The 17,950-nt window shown below is 41.3% G+C and overlaps 1 protein-coding gene across 4 annotated transcripts in view; it reads right to left on the bottom strand.

The window, feature by feature from the left end:
- Nucleotides 1-17,646, bottom strand: part of LOC133639063 (ARF GTPase-activating protein GIT2-like) — a 30,237-nt gene extending 12,591 nt beyond the window's left edge. The window contains exons 1-10 of one of the 4 annotated variants that reach the window (XM_062032148.1): nucleotides 17,441-17,646; nucleotides 12,588-12,721; nucleotides 12,396-12,508; nucleotides 10,140-10,245; nucleotides 9,936-10,022; nucleotides 9,695-9,837; nucleotides 6,271-6,365; nucleotides 6,151-6,196; nucleotides 5,915-5,966; nucleotides 4,488-4,560 (exon numbers count right to left, since the gene is read on the bottom strand). In XM_062032148.1, the coding sequence (XP_061888132.1) occupies nucleotides 4,488-4,560; nucleotides 5,915-5,966; nucleotides 6,151-6,196; nucleotides 6,271-6,365; nucleotides 9,695-9,837; nucleotides 9,936-10,022; nucleotides 10,140-10,245; nucleotides 12,396-12,508; nucleotides 12,588-12,721; nucleotides 17,441-17,492 (901 nt within the window). In that variant the 5' untranslated portion in view covers nucleotides 17,493-17,646. The remainder of the gene's footprint in view (nucleotides 1-4,487; nucleotides 4,561-5,914; nucleotides 5,967-6,150; nucleotides 6,197-6,270; nucleotides 6,366-9,694; nucleotides 9,838-9,935; nucleotides 10,023-10,139; nucleotides 10,246-12,395; nucleotides 12,509-12,587; nucleotides 12,722-17,440) is intronic. The other 3 variants (XM_062032149.1, XM_062032151.1, XM_062032152.1) reach the window with 3 other exon arrangements.
- Between the last annotated feature and the right edge of the window lie 304 nt (nucleotides 17,647-17,950).

Genomic DNA, 17,950 nt, shown 5'->3' with positions numbered 1-17,950 from the left:
TTCTAAGAGAACAACTAACAATTTGCAGTCGTGTCGTCGTTAGGAAAAAATATACACTTAATGTTAGCTATCCAGATCGCCATTATTGGCGAACAACACACAAAGCTAATGTGTTACGTACAGGCGTACTCTCTGCTGGAAGCCGTAAGAGGGCGGGATTTAATGCTTAAGACACATTAGAAAGTTAGCGCCCTCTAGGCATTTGCGCATATTACATAAAAATAAATAAAGAAAGAAACAAATAAAAGACTGTGGAGGGGGGCGTGGCCTGCGGACCTGCAGCGAAGCGGGGTGTGCCAGGACCGGCTGCGAGATCGGCGACAGGTGCGTAGATGGCCTACCTGGGCCTGCTTATCTAATCACCTGTCGCTCTGTTAAAAGGCAGCAGCCGGGGAGGAGAGAGGTGGTGGAGCAGGAGCGAGAGCGAGAGCGAGAGAGAGACAGAGACGGAAAGACAATTGCTGAAAAGCACAGAGACACTTGGAAGACAAAATAAAACAGTGTTGTAACTCCGAACCTGAGCTGTCATGTCAGTGCTTGGTGGTCCGAGGAACCCGGAGGAGAGAAACCTCCACAAGTTGGCGCCCAACATGGCCGGACCACCTGAGGCGGAAGAGGCCGACCCCCTGACGGCTCTCGCAAGCGTGCTTGCGGCGGTGGAGGCAAATTGTGGAGGTTTCTCTCCTCCGGGTTCCTCGGACCACCAAGCACTGACATGACAGCTCAGGTTAGGAGTTACAACACTGTTTTATTTTGTCTTCCAAGTGTCTCTGTGCTTTTCAGCAATTGTCTTTCCGTCTCTGTCTCTCTCTCTCGCTCCACCACCTCTCTCCTCCCCGGCTGCTGCCTTTTACCAGAGCGACAGGTGATTAGATAAGCAGACCCAGGTGGGCCATCCACGCACCTGTCGCTGATCTCGCATCCGGTCCTGGCACACCCCGTTTCGCTGCAGGTCCACAGGCCACGCCCCCCTCCACAAAGACATATAAAGTATATTTAAAGACAAAACGTTGTCAGTTTCATGTTATTTGTGACAAAGTGTATTATTGTTAGCTATTAATGGTAACATCACATATTTTTGCTTATTGTTCTTCCATTATTACTGTTCTTTTTTTGCTTGATTTTATTTCGACATTATACCCTCGGCCAACAAAACTAGAGTTGGGGGCCACAAATGGCCCCCAGGCTATACTTTGGACACTCTTGGCATTGAGGTTGCAAACAGCCCCTTTAAGAAGCAAAGCTACTGAACGGAGTTATAACAGCAACCTCCACAGAAAATGTGTTTGTGAGTGAGGGCGAATGTACAAAGTCTTTGAAAAAATCTTTCTGCGGCAGTCCAAATTTAATTGTGGCGTGCTGACACAAATACAGTGAATCCAGAAAGTATTCACAGCACTTCACTTGTTCCACATTTTGTTATATTAAAGCCTTATTTCAAAATGGAATAAATATCTAATTGTCCTCAAAATTCTACACAAAATACCCCATAAACGATAATGTGAAAAGTTATTTTTTGCAACTTTATTAAAAATAAAAAACTAAGAAATCACATCTACTCATATCCTTGGCTATATACGTTGTTGATGCACCTTTGGAAGCAATTACAGCCTCAAGTCTTTTTGACTACAATGCCACAAGCTCGGCACACCTATCTTTGGGCAGTTTCGCCCACTCCTCTTTGTAGCACCTCTCAAGCTCCATTAGGTTGGATGGGAAGCGGCGTTGCACAGCCATTTTTAGATCTCTCCAGAGATGTTCAATAGAATTTAGGTCTGGGCCCTGGTTGAGCCACTCAAGGACATTTACAGAGTTGCTGTGAAGCCATTCCTTTGATATCTTGGCTATGTGCTTAGGGCCGCTGTCCTGCTGAAAGATGAATCGTCACCCCATTCTCAGTTCAAGAGTACTTTGGAGCATGTTTCCATCCAGGATGTCTCTGTACATTGCTGCATTCATCTTTTCCTCTATCCTAAATCGTCTCCCAGTTCCTGCTGCTGAAAAACATCTCCGCAGCATGATGCTGCCACCACCATGCTTCACTGTAGGGATGGTATGGCCTGATGATTCACACCAAAGACTGCAATCTATGTCTCATCACACAAAATAATTTTGTTTCTCATGGTCAGAGTCTTTCAGGTGCATTTTGGCAAACTTTTAGGAAGGAATGGCTTCCGTCTGGTCACTCTACTGTACAGGCCTGAATGGTGGATTGCTGGAGAGATGGTTGTCCTTCTGGAAAGTTCAAAGTGTCCGCCTTGAGATCGGTAGGTTGTGAGTTCAAACCCCGGCCGAGTCATACCAAAGACTATAAAAATGGGACCCATTACCTCCCAGCTTGGCACTCAGCATCAAGGGTTGGAATTGGGGGTTAAATCACCAAAAATTATTCCCGGGCGCGGCACCGCTGCTGCCCACTGCTCCCCTCACCTCCCAGGGGGTGAACAAGGGTGATGGGTCAAATGCAAAGAATAATTTTGCCACACCTAGTGTGTATGTGTGTGACAATCATTGGTACTTTAACACTACACACAGTTTGAACAGTAACATTGTGTTTGAATGTAGGAAAATAAAACACTGTACTTTCATCAAGTGATTATTCGGCATACCATTAGACCAGACCTGGGCATTCTGCGGCCCGCGGGCCGCATCCGGCCCTTTGTGCGTCCCTGTCCGGCCCGCGTGAGGCCAATTATAAATTACAAAATAAATTTTAAAAAGTATCTATGTCGAGTGTGCAATACAACGGTGCTGCTTTTGTTTTGAAAATCGTTATTTGTATTACTTCCGTGTGGACGTATGCGTGATTGTGAGTGAATGTGAACAACTGCAATTACAAAATAAAGTTGAAAAAACATCTATGTCCTGCGCGCAATACAACTGTGCTGCTTTTATTTTGAAAAGTATTATTTATGGGCGTGTGTCCGTGTGTAACCTGCGAGTGAAGGTGCACATGCAGCGACAAGTGATGCACGGTTTACACCCGAGACGCTAAAAAGAGAAAAGTTGATGAGGAATGGCGTGTTTTCAACAACACATGAACTGCAAAGCAACGTCCCCTCACCTAAGGTGCGTGCCTGCGCAATTGCGCACTGCTCAAGCGTCCGCTGCACGCAGCAAGTATATGCCGCGCACCAAATCAAATCCCATCTGAATTATAAACAAAATAAACATATTTATTCTATGGAATTTTGCAATGCAACTTTGAGTGACAGTGACAACAAGCGGCCCTAATGGTGTTCGTCAACACCGTTCAATTGAACACCGTTCAATTATTGTAACGTCTATCGAGATGCTTCGAGGACAGGAATTATATCGATCACTTTATTGAACAAAACTGTTTATATTCGGACACAACCACACCAAAAACATGAGTAAAACAATTCTATCTCGAAAAACTAGTCATTTTCTGCCGTACAAACCAGGCCAAAACCAACTTGTCATCTGTCACCAACACGCATAGCACTAAACCACTGGTGCGTTTAAGGCCACACAAAAAGTCGGACAACTCAAACACCACACAAAGTTACACTATGACTCCTCAGTCATACGTGTGCTTATTTTACTGTCATTTATTATTAATGTTAATTGATATATATTAGTCATGGAATGCTGTTACACACACTATGTTGAAGTATTACTATTATTATTATTATTTATCTTACGGTATATATCAAAAATAATATTGAGCAAAATTTAATTGAAATATTGTCGATGTGGCCCTCCAGCAGTGCTCGGGTAGCTCATGCGGCCCCCGGTAAAAATTAATTGCCCACCCCTGCATTAGACGGAGCCTGCATATTGTACCACACAGAGCCGTGTATAGAGAGAGTTGTTCCTAAACATGACGCCCTTTAGTCATGTGGGAAGCTCACTTTTGAACTTCATGGCAAAGGCTGTGAATTTCTAAAAAAACGACTTCACAGTATCATTATGGGGTATTGTGTGTAGAAAGATGAGGACAAAAATGTATGTATTCCATTTTGGAATAAGGCTGTAACATAACAAAATGTAGAACAAGTGAAGCACTGTAAATAAATGTTTTAGAAACATTAATATCAATCCATAACAGGTCATAACAACAAGGTTCATTCTTTGACTCCTGCTGCAACATGCCAAGACTCTCAAAACAATAACAATTCAGCAACAATTTCATTTTAGGAAGGAGGATTAAGCCACAGGATGCCAAATCCACACTACAGAATGAGAAACTCGCAAGACGTGCACGCATTAGCGTTGCATTCAAGGTCTTTTTCGTTGCCTTTGTTGTCACTCAGTGAGGCAGTTGAACATTGATAATGACACTGTCAGGAACAGAGTGACGCGGCATTTTCAAAAGGTTGAGCTTGCGAATGCCCACAATGAATGACACTGCGCCTTCTCCTGCCGCAGACATTTGCTTGAGGTTTTCCGGTTCATTAAAACGCTGCAATACGAGAGGTTTTCGCTGCAACAAACTGAGCACCTTGAATTTAAAAGCCACATACCTGCATCTGTTTCCCTCCTGTCGACTTCATCGTAAACATCCATGGCGAGTTCTTCAAACTGATGATTACTTAGCTAGAAGAGAATACAGCAAAACTCAATGACAAATACTGTGCAACCAGGCAAAACAAATCCAGGGTTTTTCCTGCGTTCAAAATTGCGTGCCTCCCCAAGACAGAGCGATTGATATCGCTCAACACAGCGTAAAGCTCCGGCTGTGTTGATTGAGCACTATATCGACAGCAGTGCACCGGAAAGACCTGAAGCAACTACCAAAGAAGAAACAGATCAAATTGTGTTTTTTCTTGCTCCTTGGTGCAAAGCATTGACTGCCGTAACAAGTGAATTTCTGCCAAACGGAGCACGATACGGAGGGATCACTGGACTCCTACAGAACACTCCAGACTGTGCTGTGAACATTTTGTCTCTGGTAAGTGAACACGGCTAGTAGTGTTAGCTTCGTTTCCAACCTTTTCTGACTAATCATAATAGATCGATTACATTGAAAAATGTATTAGAAGTCTGCATAGGATCAGGTAGAGTTTCATGACGGTACAGATTGACTGGTACCAGGTCAACTAAAAGGAGTTAACCCCATAAAAGCATTACAAGCATGTCGTGTTTATTTTTAAAAAGTTTCCTCTGTGCCGGAGTAACGTTTATGTTTATTAGCATTGCAAATATGGCAGGCAAAATCAGCCACTACTTTAAAAAGCGATCTCACGATGACAAAAGTCAAGAGTCCAGGTGAAACAGAGCAGAGAAATTAACATAACGGGCAGTTAAAACGTAATAATTCATGGTGGTGACAACATGTGGACATTTTTGTCCACAGAGCGCTAGAAGGCTGCATCAAAATCATCTGTTAGTGTCACAAGCAAAGTGGCCCCACCTCACAAGCTATGAGCCCATCATTCTCTTATGCAAGCGCTTAGGCCACGGGTGTCAAACTCAAGGCCTGGGGGCCAGATATGGCCTGCGACATCATTTTATCTGGCCCGCAAACACCTGGAAATTATGTGTCAATAAAGTACTTAATATTTTCTCACTAAATGTATTAGATTTTTTTCATTTTGACAGAAAAAATATAAGTCCTGCTTGAAATTGCATGCCTTTTAAACTTTATTAGTATCCATTAATGCAACAAATATTACAGTATAATATCATACTTTCCAAACATGTTTTGTCTAAATAAAAATAAATACTTAAATATCTGCTTGACTTATGATTTTATAGCAAACTACTCATCAAATTAACAAAAATGGCAATACATTTTACGGTGTTTTTTTACAGCATATTACTGTAAATTGAAAAAACCTACCATTTTTTTGCGTTAAAATTCTGTCGCATCGTCAGGATTGTACCACCTCGCCTCAATTTGAGCCAGGAAAAACCCTGAAATCTATATAAAAAAAGGGAAGGGTCTTACAGACTGGAGCTTCTTCTTTGCAGCCTTTGCAAATTCTGACAAATCGAGACTACTTTGGAGGGGGAAAAAAATGTGCGAGTTAATTTCCAGGACACAAAGAGATATCACATCATGACAGATACTTACTTATTCCTTTAAGCATCACAAGGCAGCATTGAACAAATATGCTTGCAATTACTATCATATAATGGCTTTTATTCATTTTTTATCATAAAATCAATAAAAAAATATATTACCTGTCTGCCATTTGAGGAATGATGAAGTGTTGCCCAAATCTGTGATCTGCAACAACAAAATGGCAAATGAATTCTGAGGACAAAAAAGGAGGAGGCAGAAAGTGCCGTTAGTCTGTTTACCTGGTCGTCGTCCACAGAGGTAAAACGTTAGGCGGTCAGTGAGTTCATATTGGATCTCCACCAGGCGCTCGGCTACTTCCTGATGCCCAGCTTGCCTGCAATATAAGGTAATTTTTTGAATAATAAGTTGGATATTTATATATTGTACAATATCCAAAACCAGTGAAGTTGGTGCCGCTTTTTATGCAGTACCGCCTGAGGGATCGAAGGTCAAGGGCATTCAATGTTGATTTTCAGCCTTGCTGCTTACGTGCAGTGATTTCTCCAGATTCTCTGAACCTTTTGATGATATTACGGACCGTAAATAGTGAAATCCCTAAATTCCTTGCAATAGCTGGTTGAGAAATGTTGTTCTTAAACTGTTTTGACAATTTGCTCACGCATTTGTTCACAAAGTGGTGACCCTCGCCCCATCCTTGTGTGTGAATGACTGAGCATTTCATGGAAGCTGCTTTTATACCCAATCATGGCACCCACCTGTTCCCGATTAGCCTGTTCACCTGTGGGATGTTTCAAATAAGTGTTTGATGGCCTTCTTCAAATTTCTCAGTCTTTTTTGCCACTTGTGCCAGCTTTTTTGAAACACGTTGCTGGCATCAAATTCCAAATGAGCTAATATTTGCAAAAAATAACAAGGTTTTCCAGTTGGAACATTAAGTATCTGGTCTTTGCAGTCTATTCAATTGAATATAAGTTGAAAAGGATTTGCAAATCATTGTATTCTGTTTTTATTTACCATTTACACAACGTGCCAACTTCACTGGTTTTGTACATATGAGTGTAAGCACAAATATGAATGCCAAAGCATATGATTCCGATTATTTAAAAAACCATGAAAGCATTCACTATGATTTCTGTTAATATGGAAGCGGTAGGCTCCATCGCAGCTAAACTAAATGCTTCAGTTAGCGTTCTTGTCTACTGAATTATGTTTAACTCTAATGCGATTAGTCAGACATCATGTGACGTCATCTTCTGTTTATTGCGTTGCAAAGCTGCATGCTTTAGCCACTGTTTCTATTCAAGTTCAGTTTCTAAAATATTTATGCGCTTACCTTCTGATATGGGAGACTACACATGTGATATGATCTAAGAATAGCATGCACTTTGTTTTTTCCTCTCAGGGATGTGCTTCATATCCTGTGTGTTGATAGTTGATGGTGAGCAAGACAATACTTGCTTTCTACTGGAATAATGTATTATTAATTATTCAGCAGAAAAAGCAGGTATTGTACTCTAAGCTGGTCTGTGGTCTGTGGGACAGGGTAACGGATGATAGCTGGTGTTGCTGTGCAATAGCACTGTGACGACCCTGGATGTGGTCAGGGAGATATACGCTTTATTGACACCAAGTAACAACATACAGTGTGCATAAAGGGCCGCTATCAGCCCTTGGATGAATATACAGCGCATCTGGAAAGGTGAGAGGCATGATTTATAATCTAGAATGAACTTTCACTAGCACCCTCACTTGATTCATTATGACAATATAGCAGCAGCTCTCTGTGATCACGGCACGGCTGAAAATAGTTTGTTAGCGCTTACAATAACATAATCGTTAATATTCAAGTCACGAGATGTACTTTACTTCCATTCGCTGCATGGTTAGCCACCTCGTACTTGCTGTATTTTATGACTAAGAATGCATACAAAAAGAAAAACATGCGTTCTTGTCTTACATAAAGATTGTGAATGATAGGCAAAATTCCAAAAAAGTGCAGTTCCCTTTTAAGTTGTGCATGTAATGATACGGCAGCTAGTTGTAGATCATATAGTACTGAGCAGCAATGCACATTCCTTTGTTGCAGTAATTTCCTGTTATATGGTCATCATTACACTTCCAGACTTTGTCATCAATGGCACCGTTCTGGGGTGGCATAAAAAACTACTTTTAAGGCATTTCAAATTTAAATACGTGTGGGATGTTTGACTTTGGAAATTCCACTGCAATTGTTTTCCAGAGTAGTTATGGTTAGGGATGTGCCGAACGATCGGCCACCAATCGGTATTGGCCGAATTTCCTAAAAAAGTAACAGATCGCCATTCACGATTAACTAGACTAACCATACGTCCTCTTTTCCCCGGACATGTCCTCTTTTGCGGGGCTGTCTGGGCCGTCCGGCGGGGTTTCTTAAATGCCTCAAATGTCCGGCATTTTGAGTCAGGGTTGCGTGTATTTTCAATGTACGTCCAGGGTTAAGAAGGGGTTAAAAACAAAACAAATTGTGAAGGTGTGCGCACGCAGCTGCATTCGTGAGGGAGGGGCAGAGACAGAGAGAGCGAGGGAGCGGATTGATTGACATACTTGCCAAGCCTCCCGATTTTCCAGGGAGACTCCCGAATTTCAGTGCCCCTCCCGAAAATCTCCCGGGGCAGCCATTCTTCCGAATTTCTCCCGATTTCCACACAGACCACAATATTGGGGGCGTGCCTTAAAGGCACTGCCTTTGCATGCCGGTCCAGTCACATATTATTTATGGCTCCCCACACATGCAAGAGAATGCAAGGCATACTTGGTCAACAGCCATACAGGTCACACTGAGGGTTGCCCTACAAACAACTTTAACACTGTTACAAATATCCGACACACTGTGAACCCACACCAAACAAGAATGAAAAACACGTTTCGGGAGAACATCCGCACCGTAACACAATTTAAACACAACAGAACAAATACAGAGAACCCCTTGCAGCACTAACTCTTCCGGGACGCTACAATATACTCCCCCGGCTACCCCCTTTCCCCCCCCCCCACTTCAACCCCCCCCCCCCAACCTCAACCTCCTCATGCTCTCTCAGGGAGAGCATGTCCCAAGTTCCAAGCTGCTGTTTTGAGGCATGTTAAAAAAAATAATGCACTTTGTGACTTCAATAATAAATATGGCAGTGCCATGTTGGCATTTTTTTCCATAAATTTAGTTGATTTATTTTGGAAAACCTTGTTACATCACAACAAAATTAGGCATAATAATGTGTTAATTCCACGACTGTATATATCGGTATCGGTTGATATCGGAATCGGTAATTAAGAGTTGGACAATATCGGAATATCGGATATCGGCAAAAAAGCCATTATTGGACATCTCTAGTCGATAGTAGTTTATGCTTTTGTTTAGTTATTGTGTACTATCAAATTTGTTTGGTTTAAACAATTGGATGTAATAAAACAATAGTGTGCTGATATTGTTAAACTGTCAATAGCATTCACTATAAATAAATTGCAAAATTTCAAGTTGATACATGTGATCAGTATCTGTATCAGCCGATCTCACTCACGATGGAATTAGCAGCATCCAGTAAATCTCTGATCGGAACAACCCTTGTTATGGGAATAGGTTTTGTGGTACATTATTGATATACAGAAATAGCAAGTCATGTGGTGGATTTTATGAAAGTTATGAAATAGCAATAAATCTGGCTTTACCTTGCACAATCAATTGGTGTCTTCCCACTGGAGTCCAGAGCTCCTGGATCTGCTCCATAAACCGCCAACAGCTCGGCTTGTAACAGTTGTCCCGCTTTGGCCGCTATGTGCAGCGGTGTGTTTCCTTTCTCCTGTGACCCACCCCACACAAAAAACAGATTTGTATTATTATTATTATTATTATTATTATTATAAGAAAAAGGATATATGAGATAATGCAATAGTTTTGTTATCCACTCACTGGATGGAAGAAGTTGGCCTGCGCTCCCAAAGATAAAAGCCTCAGGCAGGTTTCCAGGTTTCCCGTGCGAACACTAGAATGCAGTTGCTGCACACACCCACACACATACACACAGAGAAAGAGAGCCAAGTGGGTGCAAGTTAATTAACCCTTGTGGAAATATCAAAGAGAATGAAGAAAAGAACAGAGGGATGGAAATCTCACCTTGCTAAGGTCTTTGGCGGTCACGCTGTCATCTTCCCGGCAAGGCATGCGATGGACGTACGCCAACATCTGGTATTTGGCCTTGATGAACTCGGTCTTATTGGGGCTGGACACAACAGGGCGTGCATGTTAAACAGGGTTTATTCACCATTGCAAGGTCAATTGCATGTCCATGTTCTAGCAAATTCTGTAGTGTGGTGTATTACACCACGGTGCAGAAATATACACATACACTGCAAAAACTAAATATCTCAAATAAGGGTGATATTTGCTTATTTTTTGTCTGATAAGATAATTCTTCTCACTAAGCAGATTTTATGTTAGAGTGTTTTACTTGTTTTAAGGGTTTTGGTCCTAAATGATCTCAGTAAGATATTACAGCTTGTAGCTGAGATTTGATGACCTATATTGAGTAAAACATGCTTGAAACTAGAATATCAAGTGTTGCAAAGCTGTGTCATCAACACTCACAAGTATAAAACTACTTTTTTAAAGTAATAATTTCTTACTTGAAGCATGACAAAAAAAATCATGATGCCGAGCGCATATCATTATGTCAAGATAATGGAACTAGCATTTACTTAATTTAAGAATATTTTTCAACATATTGAGCAAAAAGGTTGTTTTTTTTCTACCAAGAAAAGTGCACTTGTTATTAGTGAGAATATTCTTATTTTAAGGTATTTTGGGGTTCATTGAGGTTAGCTAATTTTACTTGTTTTGAAAAGTCTTGACAAGCCAAATTTTCTTGTTCTATTGGCAGATAATTTTGCTTAGTTAAAAAAAACAAACCCTCATTTTTGTTTTGTTTTTTCTTGTTTTTGAACACTTGACTTTTTGCAGTGTACATGACATGAGAATGAGATCAAATATGTTATAGTATTATAGTTAAGTTAAAAAGTTAAAGAACCAATGATTGTCACACACACACTAGGTGTGGCGAAATTATTCTCTGTGCACGCTGCCTCCCGCTGTTTCCGACATCTACAACGCAATTAGCGACCTGCTGCCACCTACTGATATGGAAGAGTATTACACGGTTACTCTGCCGAGCTCTAGACAGCACCGACACTCAACAACAACACATCATTTGCGGACTATAATTACTGCACTGCAAAAAGTCAGTGTTCAAAAAACAAGAAAAAAAAAATACAAAAATGAGGGGTATTTTATTTGAACTAAGTAAAATTATCTACCAATAGAACAAGAAAATTTGGCTTGTCAAGACTTTCCAAAACAAGTAAAATTAGCTAACCTCAATAACACAAAAATACCTTAAAATAAGTATATTCTCACTAATAAGTGCACTTTTCTTGGTAGAAAAAATAAATGAGAACTTTTTGCTCAATATGTTGAAAAATATTCTTAAATGAAGTAAATGCTAGTGCCATTATCTTGACATAATGATATGCGCTCTGCATTACATTTCTTCAAACCAGCAAACTTATACTAAAAACTAATTTAATGTTCTTAATGGGAATTCAACAAGGCAACCGCTTGTTACTCTCGTGGTCTCCTAGCCACTCAGGCAAATCCTATGGTCTAAAAATACATTTTTCCATCGATAACATGACATCATCGCGCCAAGTGCGTGCTCTTTCAGTCAATTAGTGCGCAAAACTGCGCATATATACAGCCTGGAACCCCGGCCAAAAAATGTTTTGATTGTGATTTTGAAGAATTTATCTGAATGTACATGAACTATTTCTGTTCAAAATTGTTAGAAATGTCACGCGTTAAATGTTTAAATATTAACTGGCAGTTTACTGTACTGTGCAAAGACCATTTGGCTGTCATCCGTTTTAATTATGAGACACAATTGTGTCAAAGTCATGATTTATTTCTTTGCGTGCTTGAAATAAGAAATGATTACTTAAAAAAAAAAGTAGTTTTATACTTGTGAGTGTTGATGACACAGCTTTGCAACACTTGATATTCTAGTTTCAAGCATGTTTTACTCAATATAGGTCATCAAATCTCAGCTACAAGCTATAATATCTCACTGAGATCATTTAGGACCAAAACACTTAAAACAAGTAAAACACTATAACATAAAATCTGCTTAGTGAGAAGAATTATCTTATCAGACAGAAAATAAGCATATATCACCCTTATTTGAGATATTTAATCTTACTTAGAGTTCAGTTTTTGCAGTGGAGCATTCTACACCCAAAACAAAAACACCACAATTATGAGTGAGGCGTCCCAGTCCGTCAGCTGAAAGGTTGACATTGTGCAGCACGCGCAAACACTTACTGAACACGGTCCTGCGGGCTGGCTTTGCGTTTCCCACTCGCCGAGGAGGAGGGGTCCAAAAGGCTGTGCTCCCATATGGAATTGGCGCCGTTGCCGTAGAGCGTCTGCACCATCTATAAAATACGGCGGAACAAGTCTAATTGTGCCGGGATAGAACGTTGTGTGCTCTCTGCACGGACAAGCACAAGTCACCTGGAACTGGGAGGGGGGCCACATTAAGTGGGTCAGATGCCTGACTTGGGAGCTGTGTCGTCCCAGGCCTCGATGGATACTGCAGCACTCATCGCAGATCAACACACCTCTGTTGACGGAAGCCCAGCGAGGCTCTGGAACACACAAACAATCATAACTGTCAGAATAAAAAATACCACCCTTGTGTGGTGTTTGGGTCTGTGGGACCCGTTTTCATTTTTTATTAAAAGAAAAATGATACAATTAATACATTTTTCAAACAGACTCACTGACTTTGGCTCATTTTCTGTGAAGAACATATATCAGAATACATATTTAATGACCACACACCATACACCCCTTACACATTTCTATTACATATAAGATGTCCGGGTCCACTGGACCCGCGGCTAATAGAAGTGTGGAAATTGATGTTCTGTGTGCCGCACACACACACACAACAGGCCTAGACAGGAGGAGGACAGACAGAAAGTACACAGAACATCATAGGGTCAAATGTGCGAGAAAATGAGAGCAGACAGCGTTGACAAACAATGGTGCAACCTTGTGTGGGAACCACAGGTGCAGAAACACAAAAGAAGAATCCCTCTGGGATGCAGAAACTGGCAGAGAAATTTTCCGTGCAACGTTCATATTGTTGTCACTCAGCCAGTGTTTGTGGGTCTGATGGACCCGTTGCTTTTTGTGGCTTTTTAATGCCTCACAATCAAACACTTGTATGTTAAAATACTGAACAAATGTTTATTGGGATAAAGTAACACACACACACACACACACACACACACACACACACACACACACACACACACACACACACACACACACACACACATACACACACACACACACACACACACACACACACACACACACACACACAGCAGGCCTAGGCAGGAGGAGGACAGAGTGTAGGTACACAGAACATCAGAGGGTTATCCGTTATTCAAGTTTATTCACAATACCATAGAACAATTACAATAGTAGTGAATATCATTTAAGGATGTTGGTAAGTCAAAGGGTCCCCCAAATAAGATAGAAGCTTTTGGCAGGGCGTCCAGAGGACGGTATGTACATGGAATGCTGAAACATGGTGGCAAGCACAAAAAACGCTATATGATAGACACAAAATAATAATACTAAAGCAAGCATACACATACATACATACATTCATTCATTCAACCATGCAAAAACCCAACAGTAGTCTACCCCACATGAGGCATTAGAGATAGGTGGTTTATAGGTAAGTTTTCAGTTTCTTTTTGAAGTTGGAGAATGAATACAGCATCTTGAGGCTCTCATCAAGCCGGTTCCAAATCTTGGAACAGGGTCAAATGTGCGAGAAAATGAGAGCAGACAGTGTTGACAAACAATGTTGCAACCTTGTGTGGGAACCGCAGGTGCAGAATCAGAATCACAAATACTTTATTAATCCCCGAGGGGAAATAAAAATTTTCAGCACAATCCCATTCACGATCAGACAAACATTACAGGGAGACAGAACAGGATCAAACATTAAAGGGAGACAGAACAGGATCGCTGACTGGTCTGCCAACTTCTGGCGCCCCTTACAAAGAAGGTGAGATACAGGTAAACAATGGGTGAGGGGGGGTCTAAGCTCCAATAAACATCTAACAGATGTTTATCGGGATAAGGTAAACATCTGTTCAGTATTCTAACAAAAAAGTGTTTGATTGTGAGTAGGGCTGGGCGATATATCGATATACCCGATATATCGCGGGTTTGTCTCTGTGCGATATAGAAAACGACTATATCGTGATATTTGAGTATACGTTCTCACGCAGTTGCTTTTAGCTGCTGGCATTACACTAAAGGCTCTCCTCACTCTTTCCTGTGTCTCCTTCTCACAGACGGACAAGCGCACCTTCTTACATACGTCACGTCATACGTCACATACATATACGCCCTCCCCGAGCAGAGAGGTAGCAGCATGGCTAACGTTAGCTGTGGTGCTAGCGCAGCCGTGCGAGTGGTAATAAGAGAGAGAAGGTGCGAATCTGGTAACAAATGAAGGAAGAATTAATTCCCCCAAAAAACAGCAGGGGGTCCATCGTCTGGCGGTGGTTTGGCTTCAAGTGGGAATATGTCGAACAGACAACCGCAATTTGTCAAGTGTGGGGCAAAAGCGTTGCTATAAAAAGTAGCATTACTGCTAATTTGTAGCATCATTTGAAAAGTCACCCGCTAGAGAATGAAGAGTGCTCACTCCGCATGTCAACATCTCCGTTCGGTGCCACACGCCCACACCATCAAAATGCAGAGGCAAACATTTCCAGATCAACACCGTATGAAAAAAAATAGTGATTTTTTTAGTTGTGATTTCCTTCTCTGCATGAAAGTTTAAAATGAGCATATATTAATGCAGTATGAAGAATAATGTTTTAATGTAGACACATAGAATCATCATACTGCTGTGATTATATGCATCAAGTGTTAATTCAAGGCTAAGGCAAAATATCGAGATATATATTGTGTATCGCGATATGGCCTTAAAGGCCTACTGAAAGCCACTACTACCGACCACGCAGTCTGATAGTTTATACATCAATGATGAAATCTTAACATTGCAACACATGCCAATACGGCCGGGTTAACTTATAAAGTGCAATTTTAAAATTCCCGCTAAACTTCCGGTTTAAAACGTCTATGTATGATGACGTTTTTGCGCGTGACGTCAATGGTTGAAGCTGAAGTATTCGGACACATTGTATCTCAATCCAAACAGCTCTGTTTTCATCGCAAAATTCCACAGTATTCTGGACATTCATATTACAATAGTGGTGTAGGTGGTAGCTTAAATATTATGTAAATATTACTTAAATATTGCTCCGAATAAAGTAAAGAAAAACTGGTTAAATTATCCTGAAAATCAAGCATTTTTAGAAGGGTTTTGTAAGTAGATACAAAGGTAGTTTTGAGTCAAATTTACTATCAAAGAGTGAGTACATTTTGTCTCTAAGAAAGAAAATCTCTAGTAATGTTTACTTGAGTGTTTTTGATTTAAAAAAAAAATTCTTGCTGGCAAGTAAACTTTACTTGACTATTTCCTAAGTAAAAGTTACGGTATAGCTCGGTTGGTAGAGCAGCCGTGCCAGCAACTTGAGGGTTGCAGGTTCGATCCCCGCTTCCGCCATCCTAGTCACTGCCGTTGTGTCCTTGGGCAAGACACTTTACCCACCTGCTCCCAGTGCCACCCACACTGGTTTAAATGTAACTTAGATATTGGGTTTCACTATGTAAAGCGCTTTGAGTCACTTGAGAAAAAGCGCTATATAAATGTAATTCACTTCACTTCACTTCACTTGTGTTGGTGAATCTTTTGCAATTTGTTTAATGAACAATGGAGACTGCAAAGAAGAAAGCTGTAGATGGGATCGGTGTATTAGCGGCCGGCTGCAGCAACACAACCAGGAGGACTTTGAGTTGGATAGCAGACGCTAGCCGCCGACCGCATCGATGATCGGGTGAAGTCCTTCGTCGTGCCGTCGATCGCTGGAACGCAGGTGAGCACGGGTGTTGATGAGCAGATGAGGGCTGGCGTAGGTGGAGCGCTAATGTTTTTATTATAGCTCTGATGAGGTCCTGTAGCTAAGTTAGCTTCAATGGCGTCGTTAGCAACAGCATTGCTAGGCTTCGACAGGCGGCACAGCATTAACCGTGTGGTTACAGGTCCAGTGTTTGGTTCGGTGTCTCCTGATAGTAGTATTGTTGATTTTCTGTCTATCCTTCCAGTCAGGGGCTTGTTTCTATCTGCATTTAAGCACGATGCTATCACGTTAGCTCCGTAGCTAAAGTGCTTCACAGATGTATTGTCGTGGAGATGAAAGTCACTGTGAATGTCCATTTTGCGTTCTCGACTCTCATTTTCAAGAGGATATAGTATCCGAGGTGGTTTAAAATACAAATCCGTGATCCACAATAGAAAAAGGAGAAAGTGTGGAATCCAATGAGCCCTTTTACCTAATTTACGGTCAGAGCGAAAAAAGATACGTCCTGCACTGCACTCTAGTCCTTCACTCTCACGTTCCTCATCCACGAATCTTTCATCCTCGCTCAAATTAATGGGGTAATCGTCGCTTTCTTGGTCCGAATCGCTCTCGCTGCTGATGTAAACAATGGGGAAATGTGAGGAGCCCTTCAACCTGTGACGTCACGCTACTTCCGGTACAGGCAAGGCTTTTTTCATCAGCGACCAAAAGTTGCGAACTTTATCGTCGATGTTCTCTACTAAACCCTTTCAGCAAAAATATGGCAATATCGCGAAATGATCAAGTATGACACATAGAATGGATCTGCTATCCCCGTTTAAATAAAAAAAAGTCATTTCAGTAGGCCTTTAAAATATAGCGATATTAAAAAAAGGCCATATCGCCCAGCCCTAATTGTGAGGCATTAAAAAGCCACAAAATGCAACGGGTCCGTCAGACCCACAAACGCTGGCTGAGTAACAACAATATGAACATTACACAAGGGTTAAGAGCCCAAAAATTGATTTCGCTTCCTTTTAAGATATCGGCAAACAAAACATAAGTGACCTACTAGTAACAAGCGTTCCTATTGGTTCTCGCCAGCGAGCCTATAGATAACAGACGGTTTTCATTTTTTAATTAAAAAAATTAAATAAAATTAAAAATGAGCAGAAAAGTTTGTGCCATCTCCTACACCCACAAAGAAACGTTTTAACCAAAACAAACATTTCGAAGGAATTCGAGGGGAAAATGAGCCATTCGCGGAGCTAAACTAGGCTAGCGAGTTAAGTGTTGTGCTAGCATGTTAGCTGGAGCGGCTACGGCTAGCTTGCCTGACATCACCATGATTATTATTATTATTCATACCCGGAGCACTGCAGTCGGCGCAGACCTCCTTGCTTCGCACTCGCTTTGACATCCCTCTTCAGTCAATGAGAGACGCTTTGGTTTTTGGCGAAAGCCGAGGTGAAATAATCCGGAGCGACTGACTGACTGCGGCTGGCAAAAAGCAACAACTCTGCCCATCTGCCCTGCCTACTGTTGAACAAAGATGGGCCGCGTTCGAACACTAGTGGAGGGGGCTTGCCGGTGCGTCCTTGTTCGCTTCCTTGCTCGCGTCCTTTTTTGCAAATGTAACATTTTATCTGCTTATGTTGTAACGTAACACCTACAGAGGGGTAATTCAATGAAAACCTAATCTACAAATAATCATTAAGTATAACCGTGACAACCGTTATTCTTATTTTGTTATGGCTATCTTGTAGGGGTGTGGGGGGGAAAAATCGATTCGAATTCGAATCGCGATTCTCACGGTGTGCGATTCAGAATCGATTCTCATTTTTAAAAAATCGATTTTTTTATTTTTATTTATTTATT

The sequence above is a fragment of the Entelurus aequoreus genome, linkage group LG21 (assembly GCF_033978785.1).
Source record: "Entelurus aequoreus isolate RoL-2023_Sb linkage group LG21, RoL_Eaeq_v1.1, whole genome shotgun sequence".
NCBI classification, from domain to species: Eukaryota; Metazoa; Chordata; class Actinopteri; order Syngnathiformes; family Syngnathidae; genus Entelurus; species Entelurus aequoreus.
Note: the sequence above shows the minus strand (reverse complement) of the source record. Positions and strands in the feature narration are given on the sequence as shown.